This window comes from Piliocolobus tephrosceles, chromosome 17, assembly GCF_002776525.5.
Source record: "Piliocolobus tephrosceles isolate RC106 chromosome 17, ASM277652v3, whole genome shotgun sequence".
NCBI classification, from domain to species: domain Eukaryota; kingdom Metazoa; phylum Chordata; class Mammalia; order Primates; family Cercopithecidae; genus Piliocolobus; species Piliocolobus tephrosceles.
Window position 1 is genome coordinate 23,234,343 of NC_045450.1, and position 23,018 is coordinate 23,257,360.

Below are 23,018 nucleotides of genomic sequence, written 5' to 3' on the forward strand. Positions count from 1 at the left end.
GGGGGGGGGGGGGGGGGGGGGGGGGGGGGGGGGGGGGGGGGGGGGAAAGAAAGAAGGAGGGAAAGAAAGAAGAGAGAGAGAAAGAAAGAAAAAGAAAGAAGGAAGGAAGGAGGGAGGGAGGGAAGGAAAGAAAGAAAGAAGGAAGGAAGGAGGGAGGGAAGGAAAGAAAGAAAGAGAAAGAAAGAAAGGGAGAAAAAGAGAGAGAGAGAAAGAAAGAAAGAGAAGGAGAGAAAGAGAAAGAAAGAAAGAAGAAAGAAAGAAAGAAAGAAAGGCAAGAGAAGGGAAGGGAAGGGAAAAGAAAGAAAAAGAAGAAAAAAATGAAAGAAAGAAGAGAAAAGAAAAAGAGAGAAGAAGGAAGGGAGGAGGGAAGGAAAAGGGAAGGGAAAGGAGGGGAAGAAGAAAAAGAAAAAAGAAAGAAAGGCAGAAAGAAAGAGAAAGAATGGAAGGAAGGAAGGAAGGAAGGAAGGAAGAAAGGCAGAAAGAAAAAAAAGAAAAGGAAAGAAAAAAAGTTAATCACCAATGTGATGGTATTAACAGATGGGGTGTTAATTGTGATTAAGGTGACTTAATCACTAGGGTGATTAAGTCATAAGAACTGAGCCCTCACGAATGGGATTAGAGACTTTATTAAAGAAGCTCAAGGGAACTAGTTTTACCCCTTTTTGCCCTTCTGTTCCTCTGGCATGTGAAGACACAGAGAAGGTACTATCTATAAGGAACAGGCCCTCACCAGACACCAAACCTCTCGGTGCCTTGATCTTGGACTTCCCAGTCTCTAGAATTGTAAGAAACAAATTTCTGTTGTTTAAAAATTTTGGGTATTTTGTTATAGCAGTGTAAAACAAACTGAGACATGAGCCTCAGTTTCTTCCTTTATCATATTGGCCTAATGACACCAACCTCATAGGGGTTGGTAAGGATTAAATGAGGTGATGCATATAAAGTGCTTGGCACAGCGTCTGGCACATAGTAAACACTCAATAAATGGTATCAGTTATAAAATATCATAGACAAGTCATGAGCCTAAGACTCAAATGTCTAGGGAGATCAAGTAGGTTATCATAAAATAAATGTTTGTAGCAACAAGTGGTAGGAGCTGTGTTGACCTGAAGAGTTTTTGTCTCCTCTAAAGACACCAAAATTAAAATTTTCTCCAAAACTGTGGGAGAAACAAAATATATTTGATCTCCCAGAACTATATCCACATCTGGCCCTTAGGACTCCCAGTTTGCAATCCCTGGCCTCGGCCATTTTGAGATGCCTCTGATTGCTAATGTCTTCCCTCACCCACCTCTCTTCTTTTTTATAGTCCACAGTGAAGACCAAAAGAGACACAGTGAAAGGTTACTTCCTGGCTGGAGGAGACATGGTGTGGTGGCCAGTAAGTGGTCTTTGGTTCAATTAAAGTCACTTCTTAAAGAATCTTCAAGTGCTGGGATTCTGTCCAGCCTTTGATCTCTCAGGACTCTCTGGTCTCATGTTGTTTGGAAGTCATTCTCTAAACTAGAGAAGGCTTAGCTCCAGCTCAAATTTGTTTAAACAACAACAAAAAAATTCATCAGCTCACCTAAGGGAAAAATCTGGAGTTAGGTTTTAAAAATAAATATTTATATAAATATAATATTTTTATAATATATATTATATATAATATATAACATATATAATTTATTTATTATATTTATATAATACATATATATTTGTATTTATTATATAAATATATTTTATATAAATATAAATTTTTATAAATAAATAAAAAATAAATAAATTAAAAAAAAAAATTTTTATAAATATAAATATAATTTATATTTATTATATAAATTAATATTATATTTATATAATAAATATATGTTTATTATATTTATATATTTATATAACTATATATTATATGTAATTTATAGTTATATAATATTAAATATAATTTATATAATATATAATATATAATAAATATGTAAATATATATAATCACAACCTTAAACAGAAAACCAGTATCATTTGCTCTACACAGGAAAGCAGGGAATCATAAAAATAAAATTCAAAAATGTGCTTTTCTCCCCTGGACTCATTCATGCATCTGCATTTAGTTTGGTGACTAGGCTAGATAGAAGTCCAAGATGGCTTCATCTGCATTTGGGGGACTTTGGCAGGGATCACTGGAATATTGGGACCTCACTTTCTCCCTATTCTCTTTCATCATTCAGTGGCCTAGCCCAGGGTTTTTTGGTTTTTCTTTTTTTTTTTTTGGTTTTGTTTTAACCAGGTAGCTGAATTTCAAGAAGGCAAAAATGAAAGCTACTAGGCTGCTAAGGTCTTGGCCTGGAAGTCATACAGTGTCACTTCTACCACATTCTGTTGGTTAAAGTAAATTACAGGCCAGACCAGTTTCTATATGGGCCAAGTGGAAAAGTCACAATTCAATGGTGTCGTTGGGAAAGGCAGAGTAAAGAGCTTCAAAAATTCTCTCCTCCATAAAAACTAATGAAAACCAAAGCAAAAAAAAAAAAAAGAGAAAAAAAGAAAATTGTTAAAATCAACTTTTTTAGAACTCTGGAGATTAACCACATGCTGCAATAATTCAGGAAGCATTTATTCAAGAAAAACAGCTGGATCTCAGAAAAAAAAAAAATCCGTGAGCTTTGGCCCTGTTTCCATCTCTCTCTCTTTAGCTGTGTAGTAGCCTTGGGAACCACCAGCCTAGAAGCAACTGAAGAGGTCAGAATGGGGTTAGAATTCCTTCAAACTCCATTCTCAAAAAAAGGTCACTATTTTACCTGTCATTTAGTTTCCTGGAAAGCCCCACCTGCTAGGCTCATCTTTATTTGACCTTACCTAGAAGGTAAGGTCAGTGTGAATAGCCTTTTTCCTAGACACATTTGTAGAAAAACAATCAGTGGCAATTGTTTAACATTGCAGCTGTGGCAATAACAGTTTGGCAAATAATATTCTAATAAAATAAATAGAAAAGCTGGGAAGTGAGATGCACATAGGATGCTTTGAAAAACTCAAGACATATTTCTGGGAATCTAGAAGGCCATGTGCACAGGACCACACACATGCTCAGGAAAGACCCAAGAAAGCCCTAAGCTCCTGCTTCTGGCTGACCTTGAGGCTCTGCACCAGCAGGAAGTGAAGGCTAAGGCAGAGTTATAAGCTTGAAGAATTGCAAAGACTGGAAAAATTATTGGTTTCAGGGATTTAAGGAAATGTCTGTTCAGTCATTAGCTGCCCAATAAACTGAGCATAGATTTTAGTGGACACACATGACAAAGAATTCAGACTTTATAAACTTAATTTAAGAAAGTCATGAAACAAACAATAGAAGCAGCAACAACAGCAGGAATGAATAGAAGAAACAATAATAAACCCTGAAGAGTCAGGAATGATCAGATTTCTAGAGTTACCAGTGACATTATTTTAAATGTCCACCTTTAACAAAAAATTATAAGACATGCAAAAAACCCAAGAAATTATGGTCCATACACGGGGGGTAGGGGGTTTGGGGAGCAGTCAATAGAAAGTGTCCCCGAAAAAGACCAGATGTTATATTCACTAAACAAAGGCCTTAAATCAGCAATTTTATGTATATCCAAAAACCACACAAAAAAGCCATGTCTTAAAGACTAAAGAAAAGTATGAGAACAATGTTTAACCAAACAGAATATATCATTAAAGAGATAGATATTATTGGCCAGGCACAGTGGCTCACACCTGTAATCCTAGCACTTTCGGAGGCCAAGGTGGGCGGATCACGAGGTCAGGAGATCGAGACCATCCTGGCTAACACGGTGAGACCCCATCTCTACTAAAATACAAAAAATTAGCCAGGCATGGTGGCGGGCACCTGTATTTCCAGCTACTTGGGAGGCTGAGGCAGCAGAATGGCATGAACCCGGAAGGCGGAGCTTGCATTGAGCCAAGATAGCACCACTGCACTCCAGTCTGGGTGACAGAGTGAGACTCCATCTCAAAAAAAAAAAAAAAAAAAAAAAAAAAAAGAGATAGATATTAGTAGTAGTAGTAGTAGCAGTAGTAGTAGTATCATTATTATTTTGAGATGGAGTCTTGCTCTGCCACCCAGGCTAAAGTGCAGTGGCGCAATCTCAGCTCCCTGCAAGCTCTGCCTCCCAGGTTCATGCCATTCTCCCGCCTCAGCCTCCCGAGTAGCTGGGACTACAGGTGCCCGTCACCACACCCAGCTAATTTTTTGTATTTTTAGTAGAGACGGGGTTTCATCTGTTACCCAGAATGGTCTCGATCTCCTGACCTTGTGATCCACCTGTCTTGGCCTCCCAAAGTGCTGGGATTACAGGTGTTAGCCACCACACCCGGCCCAGATATTATTATTTTTAAGTAGAAATTATGGAGTTGGAAAGTACAATAAGTGAAATAAAATACTCACTAGAGGAGTTTGACAACAGATTTGAGCAGGCAAAAAGAAAAAAAAAGATTCGGTGAAACTGAAGATAGATTAATTGAGATTATTAGGTCTGAGAAACAGAAAAAAAAAATGAAGAGAAACAGAGTCTCAGAGATCTGTGGGACATGATTAAGCATAATTAACATACACATAATGGAAGTTCCAGAGGAGAGGGGAGAGAGAGAAAGGGGCAGAAAGAATAATAAAAGAAATAGTGGTTTAAAATAGACTAAATGTTATTAACAATATTAATCTACACATCCAAGAAGTATAGCAAACTCCAGTAGAAGAAATTCAAAGAGACTCATACCTAGGTACATCAAAATCAAACTGTCAAAAGTCAAAGATTTTTGGAAACAGCAAGAGAGGAGCAATTCATTACCTACAAGAAGTCTTCGGCCGAGCACAGTGGCTCATGCCTGTCATCCCAGCACTTTGGGAGGCCAAAGCTGGTGGATCACTTGAGGTGAGGAGTTTGAAGCCAGCCTGGCCAACCTGGTGAAACCCTATCTCTACTAAAAATACAAAAAACTAGCCAGGCATGGTGGTGCATGCCTGTAATCCCAGCTACTCAGGAGGCTGAGGCAGGAGAATTGCTTGAACTTGGGAGGTGGAGGTTGCAGTGAGCTGAGACTGAGCCACTGCACTCCAGCCTGGGTGACAGAGTGAGACTCTGTCTCAAAAAAAAAGTCTTCAATAAGATTATCAGCTGGTTTTTCATCAGAAACCATGGAAGCTCAAAGTACGAAAAGAAAGAGGCTGCCAACCAAAACTTTTATATTGAGCAAAACTATCCTTTGGAAAATGGGGAAATGTACACATTCCTAGACTTTTTTCTTTTCTTTTTTTTTTTTTTTTTGAGACGGAGGCTCGCTCTGCTGCCCAGGCTGGAGTGCAATGGCCAGATCTCAGCTCACTGCAAGCCCTGCCTCCTGGGTTTACGCCATTCTCCTGCCTCAGCCTCCCAAGTAGCTGGGACTACAGGCGCCCACCACATCGCCCGGCTAGTTTTTTGTATTTTTTAGTAGAGACGGGGTTTCACCGTGTTAGCCAGGATGGTCTCGATCTCCTGACCTCGTGATCCGCCCATCTCGGCCTCCCAAAGTGCTGGGATTACAGGCTTGAGCCACCGCGCCCAGCCAACTTTTTTCTTTCAATGATAAAATTCACTGGTAGAGGACCTACCCTACAAGAAATTCTAAAGGTAATCCTTCAGGCTGAAATAAAGACATCAGAGAGTAACTTGAGTCTACATGAAAAAAATAAAGGGTACCAGTGAAGGTAACTATGTAAGCAAATATAACATACAGTTAAATTGGTTTTGGATTGTAACTCTCTTTTTCTTCTATCTAATTTAAAAGACAGTTGCATAAACAGCTAATGATAGAGTTTGTTTTTTGAACATACAATATATAAAGATGGAATTTGAGTGACAATGCAGTACAAAGGAGGAGGAAGGAAATGCACCTATATAGGAGCAAAGCTTTTGTATACTATTGAAGGTAAGTTGCCAGCAATCCAAAATTGATTTTTATAAGATGTTAATTATAATCCTCAGAGCAATCACTGAGAAAGTAATTTAGAAAACAGTAACAGAAACTATTGTTTTAATAAAGGAATTTAAATGGCATACTAGGTAATATCTAACACAAAAGGCAAAGGAGGAATAGAAGAATAAGAAGGACATTAGACATATATTAATTGCATGGCAATATGGCATATGTAAATTCTACTTTACCAGTGTTACATTAATTTAAATGGATTAAACATTCCAATCAAAAGGCACAGAATGGATTTAAAAAATGTGATCCAACTGTATGCTGTCTACAAGAGATACACTTAGATCAAAGATACAAATAGTGCTGGGTGTGGTGGCTCACACCTGTAATCCCAGCACTTTGGGAGGCCAAGATGGGTGGATCACTTGAGCTCAGGAGTTCAAGAGCAGCCTGGGTAACATGGTGAAACTCCATCTTTACCAAAAATACAAAAAAAAAAAAAAAAAAAGCCAGGTGTTGTGGCATGTGCCTGTAGTCCCAGCTACTCAGGAAGCTGAGGTGGGAGGATCACTTGAGCCCAGGAGGTGGAGGTAGCAGTGAGCCAAGATCACACCATTGCACAGCAGCCTGGGCAACAGTGAGATTCTGTCTAAAAAAAAAAAAAAAAAGATACAAATAGGTTGAAAGTAAAAGTAAAAGGATGGAAAAAGCCTGTTTAACCAAACAAAATATATTTCAAATACGTTGAAACTAAAAAGATGGAAATATATATACCATACAAACAGTAACTAGAAAAAAGCAGGAGTGGCTATACTAATACCAGATAAAATAGACTTTAAGATAAACATTGTTACTAGAGACAAAAAGGAACATCACATAATGATAAAAGGGTCAATCCCTCAAGAAGACATTACAATTGTAAACACAATTGCACCTAACAACAGACTCTCAATATATATGAAGCAAAAACTGACAGAATGAAGGGAGAAATAGACAATTCAAACACTAACAATTGGTGATTTTAATATCTCATTTTCAATAATATACAGAAAAACAAGATAAGATCAACAAGAAAATAGAAGACATGATCAACACTATAAACCAACTGACCTAACAGACATATATAAAATAAATCATCAACAACAGCAAAATACACATTAATCTTAAGTGCACATGGAACATTCTCCAGAATAGACTATATGTTAAACCATAAATAAATTTTAAGAAATTTAAAATGATTGAAATAATACAAAGTGTGTTGTCTATCCACAGTGGAATGAAATTAGAAATAAATAACTTTGGGCTGGGCGTGGTGGCTCATGCCTGTAATCTCAGCACTTTGGGAGGCCGAGGTGGGTGGATCACAAGGTCAGGTCAGGAGATCGAAACAATCCTGGTTAACACAGTGAAACCCCGTCTCTACTAAAAATACAAAAAATTAGCCGGGTGTGGTGATGGGCACCTGTAGTCCCAGCTACTTGGGAGGCTGAGGCAGGAGAATGGCGTGAATCTGGGAGGCAGAGCTTGCAGTGAGCCGAGATCGTGCCACTGCACTCCAGTCTGGGCAACAGAGCAAGACTCCATCTCGATAAATAAATAAATAAATAATTATTAATTGGAAAAAAAAAAAACTTTGGCAAACTCCCAAATACATATAAATTAAACAACACACTTCTAAATAACCAATGGGCCAAAGAAGAAATCACAAGACAAATTAGAAAATACTTTGAGATTACTGAAAACGAAAACAGCATACTAAAACTTACGGGATCCAGCTAAAGCCATGCTTAGAAGAAAATTTATACCACCATGTCCGTATTAAAAAAGAAGAAAGATGTCAAACCAATTACCTCATCTTTTACATTAAGAAACAATAAAAGAAGGGTAAATTAAACCCAAAGCAAGCAGACAGAAGAAAATAATAAATATTAGAGTGGAGGTAAACAAAATGAAGAATAGAAAACTATCAGAGGAAATCACCAAAATCAAAGGATTTTTCTTTGAAAACATCAAAAAAATTGACCAGTTTCTAACTAGATTAAGAAAAGCAAGACAGAAGGTGCAAATTAATAAAATCAGAAATGAAAAAGGGGACATTTCAATCAACATTATGAAAATTAAATACAGTTATAAGGAAATGCTATGAGCAATTATATGCCAAAAATTAACTCATATGAAATGAACAAATTCCTAGACACAGAGTACCAAAACTGACTCAAGTAGAAATAGAAAACCTGAATTATATCTATAAAAAGTAAAGACAAGATAAGCACGGTGGTTCACCCCCGTAATCCTAGCACTTTGGGAGGCCGAAGAGGGAGAGTCACTTGAGCTCAGGAGTTTAAGACCAGCCTGGGCAACACAGTGAAACCCCGTTTCTACTAAAATACAAAAAATCAGCTGGGCATGGTGGCATGTGCCTGTAATCCCAGCTATTCAGGAGGATGAGATAGGAGAATCACTTGAACCCAGGAAGCAGAGTTTGCAGTGAGCTGAGATGGTACCTTGCATTCCAGCCTGGGTGACAGGGTGAGACTCCATTTCAAAAAAAAAAAAAAAGTAAAGACGGTGAATTAGTAATCACAAAACTTCTCACAAAGACAAAGACTAAGCACCAAGGATCAGGATGGCCTCAATGGTAAACTCTTCCAAATGTTTCTAGAAACATTAACACAAATCCTTTACAGATTCATCCAAAAAAAAAATTAAAGGCCGGGTATGGTGGCTCATGCCTGTAATCCCAGCACTTTGGGAGCCGAGGTGGGCGGATCACGAGCTCAGGAGTTTGAGACCAGCCTGGCTAACATAATGAAACCCCACCTCACTGAAAATACAAAGAATTAGCGGGGTGTGGTGGTGTGCGCCTGTAGTCCCAGCTACTTAGGAGGCTGAGGCAGGAGAGTCGCTTGAACCCAGGAGGCGGAGGTGGCAGTGAGCCGAGATTGTGCCACTGCACTCCAGCCTGGTGACAGAGCGAGACTCCATCTAGAAAAAAAAAAAAAATTAGAACACTTCCTAACTCATTCTATAAGGCTATTATTACCCTAATACCAAAACCAGAGATATTACGCATACTACAGATAAATATCTCTTAAGAATATAGATGCAAAATCTCAGCAAGCAAAAATTTTTTTTTTTTAAGAGACAGGATGTCTCTCTGTTGCCAAGGCTGGAGTGCAGTGGTACAATCATAGCTCACTGTAGCTTCAAACTCATGGGCTCAAAGGATCCTCTCGCCTCAGCCTCCCAAGTAGCTGGGACCACAGGCATGTGCCACCACGCCTGACTAGCAAACCAAGTCTAGTAACATATAAACATGAATTTACACCATGACCAAGAAAGATTTGTCCTAGAAATGGAAGTTTGGTTTAATATACAGAAACATCAATTAACGTAATACACCATATATATTATAGAATAAAAGACAAAAATGAGATCATCTGAATAGACAAACCATTTAACAAAATCTAAAACCCTTTCATGATAAAACATTCCACAAACTAGGAATAGAAGAAAACTTCTTTAAGTTGATAAATGGCATCTACAAAATCACCCACAGCTAACATACTTAGTGGCGAAAGACTGAAGTTTTTCTCCCTAAGATCAGGAACGAAACAAGATGTCCCCTTTGCCACTTGTATTCAACATTTTTCTGGAGGTTCTAGCCAGAGCAATTCACAAGAAAAAGAAGTAAAAGGTATCCAGATTGAAGAAGAATAAGCAAAGCTATCTTGATTTGCATAAGACATGATCTTGTACATAGAAACTTCTAAATAACCCAAGAAATACTATTAGACATTATAAATGAGTTCAGATTGCAGATTATAAGATCAGTTTTTAAAAATTAATTGTATTTTTATACACTAGCAGTGAACAACCTGAAAATGAAATTAAGAGAATAATTCCACTTACAATAGCGTCAAAAGAATAAAGTATTTAGGAATAAATTTGACAAAAGAATACAACACTACACACTGAAAAGTCACTGGAAAAACTTAAAGAACTAACTAATTAAAAAGGCATCCTGAGTTCTTGGATTCAAAGACTTATTACTGCTAAAGCAGCAATATTCCCCCAATGGACCTGCAGATTCAACACCCATCCCCGTCAAAATTTCTGCTCTTTTTTTTTTGGCAGAAATGAACAAGCTGATCCTGAAATTCATATGAAAATGCAAGGGACTGGCCGGGCGCGGTGGCTCAAGCCTGTAATCCCAGCACTTTGGGAGGCCGAGACGGGTAGATCACGAGGTCAGGAGTTCGAGACCATCCTGGCTAACACGGTGAAACCCCATCTCTACTAAAAATACAAAAAACTAGCCGGGCGAGGTGGCGGGTGCCTGTAGTCCCAGCTACTCAGGAGGCTGAGGCAGGAGAATGGCGTAAACCCGGGAGGCGGAGCTTGCAGTGAGCTGAGATCCAGCCACTGCACTCCAGCCTGGGCGACAGAGCGAGACTCCGTCTCAAAAAAAAAAAAAAAAAAAAAAAAGAAAATGCAAGGGACCCAGAATAGCCAAAACGATCTTGAAAAATAAGAATAAAGTTGGTGGACTCACACTTCTCAATTTCAAAACTTACTACAAAGCTATAGTAATCAAAAGAGTGTGATATTGACATAAGGATAAACCTGTAGATCTATGAAACAGAATTTGGTAAGAATTTGATAAGAAAGTCAATAAGGAGGCAAAATGGCTCTTTCACAATTCTGTCTCCTCTCTTCTCTTCCTTCACCCTTCTCCTCCTCCTTTCCTTCCTCCTCCTCCTCTTTTTCTTCTTGCTCCCTCCTTTACCCTCCTCACTGGATTTGCCTTTATTTTTTCTTTTTTTTTTTTTGAGGCGGAGTCTCTGTTGTCCAGGCTGGAGTGCAGTGGCGCAATCTCGGCTCATTGCAACCTCTACCTCCCCAGCTCAGGCGATTCTCCTGCCTCAGCCTCCTGAGTAGCTGGGATTATAGGCATGTGCCACCACGCTTGGCTAACTTTTATATTTTTAGTAGAAACGGGGTTTCACCGTGTTGGCCTGGCTGGTCTCAAACTCCTGACCTCAAGCGATCCGCCTGCCTCGGCCTCCCAAAGTGCTGGGATTACAAATGTGAGCCAGAGTGCCCAGCTGGGCCTGCCTTCCTGTGCAGGTCTCCATTCTCCTCTCTCTCTGAACTGGCAGTGATGACTGGCACATGGTGAAACATGCCTCCACACCACTCCCTCACCCCCATCACACACACCTCCCTGGTTCAACATCCCCAGTCCAAGGGACCAGCAGAGATGGTGTCCCTGTTCCAAATTCCCAGGAAAGAGAAGATAATTTGCCCAGCTTGGGCCAGGTACCCAGGCTTGTCCAATCAGTTGAGACCAGGGAGACCAGGGATTGGCGTTATCAAGTACAGCACTAGCCATTTAGTGCTATACCAGGAGGACTATCTACTCTGCTAAGTTAGAAGCAGATATGGGCAGTAAAAAGTCTCCCTGATTCTCATCATGAATCACTTTCTACATTACCTCTCATCTTCTTTCCTGACCCCCGGCCCCCGCAGGGATGCTAGGTACAGTTGTTAAAGCTGTGCACTGCACAACCCTAGAGGGTGCAATCTGTATTTTAGGCCCTGTAGACATGAATATTTATTCTACCAATCTCTCACAGGTGGGCTCTGACCAAGTAAGAGTCTTGGGAAAGGAGAATCTCATTCTAATGTAAATAAAAATGCCAGATAGGCTAGGAGTGGCCCTGCCTTCCTCCATTTCTCTTCTCTGTCCCTTTGGAGCATGGAAAGAATCGGGGGTGGTGAGCAGGTACCCTCGACTTTGTCTCCAAGATCTGACCCCTCCATCTTCCCACAGGTGGGTGCATCCTTGTTTGCCAGCAATGTTGGAAGTGGACATTTCATTGGCCTGGCAGGGTCAGGTGCTGCTACGGGCCTTTCTGTATCAGCTTATGAGCTTAATGTAAGTATTTCACTCAGGGCATAGATGACATCTTACCTCTACCTAATACGTAGATCTCAGGGACAAGTTGTATGAATGCCCTGCACTTTAAAAATAGAATGGTGGGGCCGGGCGTGCCCCTGTAATCCCAGCACTTTGGGAGGCAAGGTGGGCAGATCACAAGGTCAGGAGATCGAGACCATCCTGGCTAACATGGGGAAACCCTGTCTCTACTAAAAATACAATAAATTAGCCTGGCGAGGTGGCGGGCATCTGTAGTCCCAGCTACTCAGGAGGCTGAGGCTGGAGAACGGCCTGAACCCAGGAGGCGGAGCTTGCAGTAAGCCGAGATTGCGCCACTGCACTCCAGCCTGGGCGATGGAGTGAGACTCTGCCTCAAAAAAGGAAAAAAGAGGAGGAGGAGGAGGAGGAAGAGGGGGAGAAGGGGGAGGAGGAGGAGGGGGGAGGAGGAGGGGGAGGAGGAGGAGAAGAGTGAGACTCCGTCTCAAAAAAAAAAAGAAAAAACAAAACAAAAACCCAACAATAGTGGGTTGGGCGCCATGGCTCAGGCCTGTAATCCCAGCACTTTGGGAGGCCGAGGTGGGTGGCTCATTTGAGGTCAGGAGTTTGAGACCAACCTGGCCAACACAGTGAGACCCCATCTCTACTAAAAATACAAAAATTAGCAAGGCTTGGTGGTGCACGCCTGTAATCCTAGCTACTCAGGAGGCTGAGTCAGGAGAATCACTTGAACCTGGGAGATGGAGGTTGCGATGAGGTGAGATCGTGACACTACACTCCAGCCTGGGCGACAGAGTGAGACTATGTCTTAAAAAATAAATTTAAAAAAATGCTGTGTGAAGAGGAGGGCTCAGAATTCCTCTCCTAGAAATGCAGAAGAAAGAAGGTATCGTGGAGACTGAAGCGTATTTCTGTGTACTTTAGACATCAATCAACCATCGCAAAAATTTTACAGTTTAGTAGTTTTTGACTTTTTTTTGGCTACCTCTGAGATACCCAAGAGATAAGATACACTCTCCTACATAGCAGGGCTCATTTGGGATATGGTTTTTACTGGGGTCAGGGCAGGGAGGGGATTATTAATAATGATCATTGCCTTCATAATGTCCAGTATTTTTGGGATGCTTATTCTATGCCAGGAACAGACTTTGATATGTTACATACACTATCCCATTATAGGATTCATTTACAGATTGAACCCACACTGCCTAGGTTTACATTCTTGCTCCAACTCTTATAAACTTCAGCGGCAAGTGACTTTTTGTGTGACCTTGGGTGGCAAGTGGTTTTTTGTTTTGTTTTTGTTTGAGACAGGGTCTCGCTCCATCGTCCAAGCTGGAGTGCAGTGGTGTGGTCACAGCTCACTGCAAACTCCACCTCCCAGGCTCAAACCATCTTCCCTTCAGCCTCCCAAGTAGTTGGGACCACAGGTGCACGCCACCATGCCTAGCTAATTTTCATATTTTTTGTAGAGACGGGAATTTCACTGTGTTGCCCAGGTTGGTCTTGAACTCCTGGGTGCAAGTGATCTGCTGGTTTCTGCCTGCCAACGTGCTGGGATTACAGGTGTGACTCACCGCACCCAGCTGGGCAAGTTTCTTAACCTCTCTGGGCCTCATGTACATAACAGGCATATTAATGGTACCTGCCATGTAGAACCATTATGAGGGTCAAATGAGTTAATGCTTGTAAAGGGTGCAGAGAGGCGCCTGGCATACAGTACTCATTAAGTACCATCTCGCTGATTTCCTTGCAACCACCTAGAAGGGCACTGATATGCCCATTTTCCAGGTGAGAAAAATGTGTCTTGGAGACCTGTGTTAACTCTTGTGGTCGGTCTTTGAACCCAGGTCTGCCTGCTGTCACGGCCTTGTTTTAATCACTGCCGAGGAGGGGAGGGGACACGATGAAGTGATGACGTGATGTTTAGGAGACACAGAACTAGGAAGCGTCACAAAAGGCTTCTTTTTCCACTCTCCTCTTCCTTCCTGAATCCGTTCCCCATGTTAAAAAAGGAAATATGAAGGCCAGCGCAGGTGAACCACTCAGGAAGTAAGAGACTACACCAGAGGTGGAGTTCAGGCCAGGCTGCTTCAGGGTGCAGTGGGAAATCCAAATGGGTACCTTGTTGTGAGCTGCGGGCCAAGTCCTGACTGTGTTTTCTTGAGCAGGGCTTGTTTTCTGTGCTGATGTTGGCGTGGATCTTCCTCCCCATCTACATTGCTGGTCAGGTGAGTCGGGGAACATTGGCATGCTGTATAATTGAAAGATGCTTTGGGAATCTCAGCCCTGCATTCCCTCCCTCATCCCGCCATCCCTCCATCCTGCCCATGGTCATCCATGAGATTGCCACTCAGAGGCTCCAGTAAAGGGGAGGGATGATCCACAGGTGAGACAATGAGGAACCCAGTCCGTAGCACTTCCTGCTAGTAACCAACATCCATGGCACACACAGGGCATTTGGAGGTTGGAAAAACTATGGGCCCCCCAATTTTAAATACCAAAACACAAATGTAAAGCTCACAATCTCTTTCAAATGCTTAAATCACAATATGTTTCTGCTATATTTTTTTGAGACAGGGTCTGGCTCTGTCCCCAGGATGGAATGCAGTGGTGCAATCTTGGCTCACCTGGTCTCACCAGCCTCCCCAGCAGCTAGGACCACAGACGCACGCCACCACACCCAGCTAATTTTTGTATTTTTTTTTTTCTAGTAGAAAATACAAAAACTCCGCCATGTTACCCAGGCTGGTCTTGAACTCCTGGGCCCAAGTGATCTGCACACCTCAGCCTCCCAGTCTGAGTAGCTGGAATTACAGGCATAAGCCACCATGCCCAGCCTATGTTTCTGCTTTCTACTAAAAAATACAAATAAAAATGAAAGTATATAGCTCAATCCTGTAATCACAGCACTTTGGGAGGCCAAGGCAGGTGGATCACTTGAGGCTAGGAGTTCGAGACCAGGCTGGGCAACATAGTGAAAACCTGTCTCTACTAAAAAAATACAAAAATTAGCCAGGTATGGTGGTATGCACCCATAATCCCAGCTACTCAGGAGGCTGAGAAGCCATGAGAATTGCTTGAGCCCAGGAGGCGGAGGATGCAGTGAGCTGAGATCACACACCACTGCACTCCAGCCTGTGTGACGCAGCGAGACCCTCTCTCAGTCATATATACATATATATATATATTTAAATCACATATATATTTAAAAATCATATATATAATTCAGTGATTTTTTTTCTTTGCACACTAAACTGTAATAATTGAGCTATTTCTGTCTGGTACAAAATGTCAACATTTTAGTTACAAAATAATGCTGCTTTTGACTCTTTGAAAAGCATTTTTTTGTGGGTTTTTTTTTTTTTTTTTTGACAGAGTTTTGCTCTTGCCCAGGCTGTAGTGCAATGGCGCGACCTCAGCTCACTGCAAACCTCTGCCTCCCAGTTTCAAGCAATTCTCCTGCCTCAGCTTCCCAAGTAGCTGGGATTACAGGTGCCCACCACCACGCCTAGCTAATTTTTGTATTTTTAGTAGAGATGGGGGTTTCACCATGTTGGCCAGGCTAGTCTTGAATACCTGACCTTTTGATCCACCCGCCTCAGCCTCCCAAAGTGCTGGAATTACAGGCGTGAGCCACCATGCCTGGCCTGAAAAGCAGTTTTTGAAAAATCATCTATGATCTCACTGGCAGTATTGCATCATTCATACTTTCTTAATTCTGTTCTAGATGTTCTACTGCACATGGCAAGATCACACAATATCACAGTGTTGTTCGTAAAGCAATAACTGATTTTAGCTTTTTATTATGGAAATGTTAAAAAATACACAAAGTAGGCTGGGCATGGTGGCTCATGTATGTAATCCCAGCACTTTGGGAGGCCGAGTTGGGGGGATTGCTTGAGGCCAGGAGTTCGAGACCAGCCTGGGCAACATGGGTCAATGCATCAAGAAAGTCATTGAGCGCCTGCTACGGGAAGGCATATATGATGGTAGAGATGCAGGTAAGTGAATATTTAGGGTTGTCAGACATTCTTACCTGATGGCTTCCATTTTCTCTGGCAAACAGAAGATAACGTCATCAGCTAAGAGTGAGAAAGGAACTTGTGAAGCTTTAGGTTGAGAACATGCAAAGTTTGTTGTTTTTGTTTTGTTTTGTTTTGTTTGTTTTGAGATGGCGTCTTGCTCTGTCGCCCAGGCTGGAATGCAGTGGCACGATCTCAGCTCACTGCAAGCTCCACCTTGCAGGTTCAAGCAATTGTCTGCCTCAGCCTCCCAAGTAGCTGGGATTACAGGCACCTTCCGCCATGTCCAGCTAATTTTTGTATCTTTAGTAGAGACGGGGTTTCACCATGTTGGTCAGGCTGGTCTCAAACTCCTGACCTCGTGATCCACCCACCTCAGCCTCCCAAAGTGCTGAGATTACAGGTACGAGTCACTGCGCAGGCCAGATGCAGAGATCTGAAATGGCTGCAGTAGTTGTTTGTAATAGAAAAACCTGGAAACAACCACCATGTCCATTAACAGGGAACTGAATGGCCAAGCTATACTACTTCATGCTGTGATAAGGGATGAAGTCCATAGAGGCATGCTAATCTACAAGCTATTGTTAAATAAGAAAATAAAATCTCCTGGATCTAGACATCCTTTGGGCAATATCTTACACATATACAAAGGAGAGGTTAAACCCATCCTAGATAATAAATGCCAAAGTGTTGAGAAAAAGTTTTAAAGCTACCCAATTTGTTTTTATTAGGACATGAAATAAGCACTCAGAAAAGCAATAAAACACACACACACACACACCAAACACAAAAGTGCAGCTTGACAGATTATTGTTAAAGGAACAGCCACATCAAGACAGAAAACAATGTCAGCCAGGTGCAGTGGCTCATGCCTGTAATCCCAGCATTTTGGGAGGCTGAGGCGGGCAGATCACTTGAGGTCAGGAGTTTGACCAGCCTGGCTAACATGGTGAAACCCTGTCTCCACTAAAAATACAAAAATTAGCCAGGCGTGGTGGCGGGCGCCTGTAGTTCCAGCTACTCGGGAGGCTGAAGTGGGAGAATTGATTGAACCCAGGAGGCAGAGTGAAGTAAGCCAGTATCACACTACTGCACTCCTGCCTGGGTGACAGAGCGAGAGTCCGTCAGAAGGAAAAGAAAAGGGAAGGGAAAGGGAAGGGAGGAAGGGAGGGAGGGAAGGAGGGAGGGAGGGAGGAAGGAAGGAAGGAAGGAAGGAAATATAATGTCCCTTGCAAGCCTTTAGAAAGTCACAATGCTGGCTGGGCACAGTGGCTCAGGCCCAGCTCTTTGGAAGGCTGAGGTGGGAGGATTGCTTGAAGCCAGGAGTTTGAGACCAGCCTGGCCAACATAGTGAGACCCCCATCTCTACCAAAACAATTAAAATAAAGAATTAGCTGAGACTGGTGGTGTGCACCTTTAGTCCCAGCTAGTCAGGAGGCTGAGGCAAGAGGATGGGAGACTGAGGCAGGAGGATTGATTGCTTGAACCCAGGAGATCAGGGCTGCAGTGAGCTATGATCATACCACTGCACTCCAGCCTGGGTGACACAACGAGACCCTGTCTCTAAAAAAGAAAAATCACAATGCCTTCCTCTCTCTTTGGCTTTCCTATTAAGCAATTACTTCCTTGCTTTTCTTTACAGTTTTAAGTCTGCATGCCTGAACAATATAGTTGAATTTTACTTCTTTTGGTGAAGAGTGGGTTATAGATAATTGAAAACTGGAGTAATTTTTTTCTTTTATTTTGAGGCAGAGTCTTGCTTTGCTACCCAGGCTGGAGTGCAGTGGCATGATCTCAGCTCACTGCAACATCTGCCTCCTGGATTCAAGCAATTCTGCCTCAACCTCCCAAGTAACTGGGATTACAGGCGGCCACCACCATGCCTGACTAATTTTTGTAATTTTAGTAGAGACGGGGTTTCCCCATGTTGGCCAGGCTGGTCTTGAACTCCTGACCTCAGGTGATCCACTCGGCTCAGCCTCCCAAAGTGTTGGGATTACAGGTGTGAGCCACTGCACCCAGCTTGGAGTAATATTCTTTTGTTACATGTAGCTGGTGTGTTAATTTTCATTGCTATGCAGTATCGTGTAGTATGACTCACATCCCGATATGTTTATCCATTCTGTTGTTCATGGGCATTCAAGTTGCTCCCAGTATTGGTCTATGATAGACAGCACTGCTGTGAGCATTTTCATAAATGTGTTCTTCTGCACATAAACATGTATTGATGAGAAAATCTACCTATGAGTGGAATTTCTAGGTCCTTAGATATGTTCATCTTTGGCTTTACAATATATTGACAAACATTTTCCCAGAGTAGTTCTATCCATTTATATTCCCACCAACAGCATATGAAAATTCCCTTTCCTGCAATTCAGTGTATCCTCGGTGACATTTTATATTCTCCAACTTAAAGATTCTTGTGAATTTGGTGCATGTGTAATGATATCTCACTGCTTTTTAAAATTTTTGAGACGGAGTCTCACTCTGTCGCCCAGGCTGGAGTGCAGTGGCGTGCCCTCAGCTCACTGCAACCTCCGCCTACCTGGGTTCAAGTGATTCTTGATTCTCTTGCCTCACCCCGTCCCCTGCCACACACACACTGCCCCAGTAGCTGGGACTACAGCCACCACGCCCAGCTAATTTTTGTATTTTTAGTAGAGACGGGGTTTCGCCAAGTTGGCCAGGCTGGTCTCGAACTCCTGACCTCAGATGATCCTCCCACCTCGCCTCCCAAAGTGCTGGGATTACAGGCATGAGCCACCGCACCTGGCCATCTCACTGTTTTTAATTGGCAACTCTTTTTATACATTTTCCGGCCATTTGTATTTCCTCTTTGAGGAAGTAACTTGTCTAGGACTTTTGCCCATTTTTCTACTAGGTTATATGTCTTTAAAAAAAAAATAGAGATGGGGTCTTACTGTAGCAATAGAGATGTTGCCCAGGCCGATCTTGAACTCCTGGGCTCAAGCGATCCTCCCACCTTGGCCTCCTAAAGTGCTGGATTACAGGTGTGAGCCATCGTGCACAGCCTCACAATTAAATCTATTATCCACCTGGACTTTATTTTTGTCTACCATATGTATATTTTTTGAGGCAGGGTCTCCCTGTCACTTAGGCTAGAGTGCAATGGCATGATCACGGCTCACTGCACCCTCGACCTCCTGGGTTCAGGCTCAAGTAATCCTTCCACCTCAGCCACCTGAGTAGCTGGGACTACAGGCACCTGCCACCACGCGTAACTACATTTATATTTTTTGTAGAAATGAGGTTTCACCGTGTTGCCCAGGCTGGTCTCACACTCCTGCACTCAAGTGATCCTCTTGCCTCAGTTTCGCAAAGTGATGGGAACCAGCTGCACTGGGCCCCTCTCCTCCCTTCTTTTTTTTTTTTTTTTTTTTTTTTTTTTTTTGAGACGGAGTCTCTCTCTGTCGCCCGGGCTGGAGTGCAGTGGCCGGATCTCAGCTCACTGCAAGCTCCGCCCCCCCGGTTTTTTTACGCCATTCTCCTGCCTCAGCCTCCCGAGTAGCTGGGACCACAGGCGCCCGCCGCCTCACCCGGCTCGTTTTTGTATTTTTTAGTAGAGACGGGGTTTCACCTTGTTAGCCAGGATGGTCTCGATCTCCTGACCTCGTGATCCGCCCGTCTCGGCCTCCCAGAGTGCTGGGATTACAGGCTTGAGCCACTGCGCCCGGCCTCTCCTCCCTTCTTAAGTATCAGATTGAGACTCTCAGGAAGATCACCTGTGCTCTGAGTTGCAGGGGCAGGAGCAGATGGGAAGGGCTGGTGTGGGGGAGGTCACCTGCTGGTGGTGAAGTCAGCTGGTGGTGAAGTCAGCTGGTGGTGAAATCTCAGCTCTGGCCTTTAGGTCACCACGATGCCAGAATACCTACGGAAGCGCTTCGGTGGTATCAGAATTCCCGTCATCCTGGCCGTACTCTACCTATTTATCTACATCTTCACCAAGATCTCGGTAAGGCGGGGACACAGCCTGGCCACACCCATGCAGCATGGGGAGAAGATAAGGCTCGGGAGTGTCTCCTCCCTATCCCCTTTCTCCTCCTCTTTTGTAGGCTGCAGGGAGGTTAGAGGAGGATGGGATGTGGGGAGGTAAGCGTGGACAGAGGAAACTGGGAGAAAATGGTTGGGTGCAGTGGCTCATGCCTGTAATCTCAGCACTTTGGGAGGCTGAGGTGGGTGTATCACTTAAGGTCAGGAGTTTGAGGCCAGTCTGGCCGACATGGCGAAACCCCGTCTCTACCAAAAAATATGAAAACCAGCTGGGCGTGGTGGCACATGCCTGTAGTCCCAGCTATTCGGGAGGCTGAGGCAGGAGAATCGCTTGAGCCGGGGAGACGGTTTCAGTGAGCCAAGGTTGCAGTGAGCCAAGATGACGCCACTGCACTCCAGCGTGGGTGAAAAAGCGAGACTCTGGGTCAAAAAAGAAAAAAAAAAGAAGAAGAAGAAGAAATTGGGAGAAAAGGTAGAGGAAAGGAGGGAAGGACTTTCTCTCCTACTCCTGCCAAAACTTTTTTGTCAACATCTCAGGATGGTGTGGGTTGATCAATGGGACTCCAAGAACCCTGGCAACCCTTGGATAGGACTGTTCTCTTCCTCCTGGAATTAGATGGTGATCAACTGTTTATCAGATGTGCTGATGGCTGATTGTGCCTTTGGATAGGCAGATGATCTAGGAAGTGGCAAAGAACAGGTGTATTGCAACCTCCAGACACGTGCCCCTCAGCAGCTGTCTTCGCTTCCAGCCAGGCAGGAGGGAGGAGCTTGTCCTATGGGAAGTGGTGAGGGGGAGCAGAAGAGGTTCCATTCAATCCAAATAACAATAAGTGAATCCACGCCAGCTCCAGACTGCAGGACAGACACACAGGCTCCTTACTAGAATGTTCACTTGCAGTCTGGTGGGAAGCTACAGATGTGGGAAGGCTTCTAGGGGAAGTTACATTCCAGGAGGAACTTACAGTTAGAGAAAGGGGACTGGCCTTCCAGACGGATGCACCAGCACAAGCGACCTCTAGGAGGCCCAGGCACACATGACTTATTGAGAAACAGGGTATTTCAGAGTCTGTGGAGGTCTGGGAGTATGAAGTGGGTATTTAGCCTCATTTATTTAGCCTTTTTCTTGGGGGTAATGGGGGAGTTACTTAAGAGTTTGAGTGGGGAGGAGAAGGATGATGTGATCATGATGGTATTTAATGTAGAAAATGGAGTGGGAGAGGACCAAAAGCAGAAGCAGAAAAACCACTGAGAAGGCTGCGGCATCAGCCCAGGGCCTGCAGGGCTCCAGTTTAAGGCCCCTGATCTGGGATGCAATGGATAAAGAAGGGATGATGTGTGACTCTTCTGTGTTTGTCAGCATCTAGGCTAGGCCCTGATCCCAGGGAACCTGGGCTGCAAATGTCCATTCATTCATTCGTTCATTTGTTCATTAATTCATTTGTTCATCCATCAACCTCCTTTCTCCACAGGTAGACATGTATGCAGGTGCCATCTTCATCCAGCAGTCTTTGCACCTGGATCTGTACCTGGCCATAGTTGGGCTGCTGGCCATCACCGCTGTATACACGGTTGCTGGTAAGACTGGACAAAGGGTAACACCTGGCAGAGGCGGTGGGCAGGGGCTGTGGGCCACTCTACCTTTTCCTTGCCCATCTTCTGATGTTCCATTGTGCTAAGACCCATTTATTCATTAAACGTCACTCCTTTACCTTAGATAAAAAGATTTCTCCTGACCATTATCCAAAGGAAGGGGGTTACCTGATAAGATAAAGCATTTTAGGTCAGGCGAGGTGGCTCATGCCTGTAATCCCAGCACTTTGGGAAGTCGAGGCAGGTGGATCACTTGAGGTCAGGAATTCCAGACCAGCCTGGCCAACATGACAAAACCCCATCTCTACTAAAAATACAAAAATTAGGCCAGGCATGGTGGCTCACGCCTGTAATCCCGGCACTTTGGGAGGCCGAGGCAGGTGAATCACGAGGTCAGGAGTTCAAGACCAGCCTGACCTACATGGCAAAACCCCCTCTTTACTAAAAATACAAAAATTAGCCAGGCGTGATGGTCCGTGCCTGTAATCCCAGCTACTCAGGAGGCCGAGGCAGGAGAATTGCTTGAACCTGGGAGGCGGAGGTTGCCGTGAGCCGAGATCGCACCACTGCACTCCAGCTTGGGTGACAGAGCGAGACACCGGCTCAAAGAAAAAAAAAAATTAGCCAGGTGTGCTGGCAGACTCCTGTAATCCCAGCTACTTGGGAGGCTGAGGCAAGAGAATCGCTTGAACCCGGGGGGGCGGAGGTTGCAGTGAGCCAAGATCTTGCCATTGCCCTCCAGCCTGGGTGACAGAGCGAGACTCCATCTCAGAATAAAAAAAGATAAAGCATTTTTAAAATGTACCACAATGGCATAATGTTTTTTCCATTCATGTACCCCAGAACTGTTTCTTGAGCACTTACTAACTGCTGAGCCATGTGCATTCGCAGGCACAATACAGGCTGGATAATAAACTACTGCAATCCTGGAGCCTGGGAGCAGGTAACCTCATCTCTCCCCCTCATACCTGTATCCTAGAAGAGTGCCTGGCACGCAGTAGGGCCTTGAGAAGCACCTGCTTTTAAATATTCATCATCTCATCTTCCACTCTATTTTCACCCTTCTCTGCCTCCTCTTGGCGTAATTTAACTCATTCCATATATATGTGTGTGTCTGTTTGTGTCTGTGTGTGCCTGTGTGTGCACAGACACAAACATACTGTATCTATATATTATGCTGGTATCTGGTATCTATATATTATGTATATAGTATTATACATAATGGTATCTATATATTGTGGTATCTATATATTATGGTATATAATACTGGTATCTGTATATTATGTACCTTGTATCTATATATGATGTATTTACATATACAGGTATGTGTATATGGATATACATTTCCTACTGTGTGCCAGGGAGTGAGGCACAGGTGTAAACAAGACAAATCTCTCTACTCTGGAGGAACTTATTAAGTGAGGATGGGAGACAATGAACAGGGAAATCAATAAATAATGTCAGGCCCGGTGTGGTGGCTCACATCTGTAATCCCAACACTTTGGGAGGCCAAGGCGGGTGGATCACCTGAGGTC

At 43.3% G+C, this 23,018-nt stretch overlaps 1 protein-coding gene across 8 annotated transcripts in view; it reads left to right on the forward strand.

Moving 5' to 3' along the window:
- Nucleotides 1-23,018, forward strand: part of SLC5A11 (solute carrier family 5 member 11) — a 72,097-nt gene that overhangs the window by 15,560 nt on the left and 33,519 nt on the right. For 3 of the 8 annotated variants that reach the window (XM_026455374.2, XM_026455376.2, XM_026455378.2), the window contains 5 exons: nucleotides 1,310-1,381; nucleotides 11,750-11,854; nucleotides 14,026-14,085; nucleotides 19,748-19,852; nucleotides 21,363-21,468. In XM_026455374.2, coding sequence (XP_026311159.1) covers nucleotides 1,310-1,381; nucleotides 11,750-11,854; nucleotides 14,026-14,085; nucleotides 19,748-19,852; nucleotides 21,363-21,468 — 448 coding nt within the window. Of the gene's footprint in view, nucleotides 1-691; nucleotides 784-1,309; nucleotides 1,382-11,749; nucleotides 11,855-14,025; nucleotides 14,086-19,747; nucleotides 19,853-21,362; nucleotides 21,469-23,018 lie in introns of all 8 variants that reach the window. The other 5 variants (XM_026455375.2, XM_026455379.2, XM_026455377.1 and 2 more) reach the window with 3 other exon arrangements.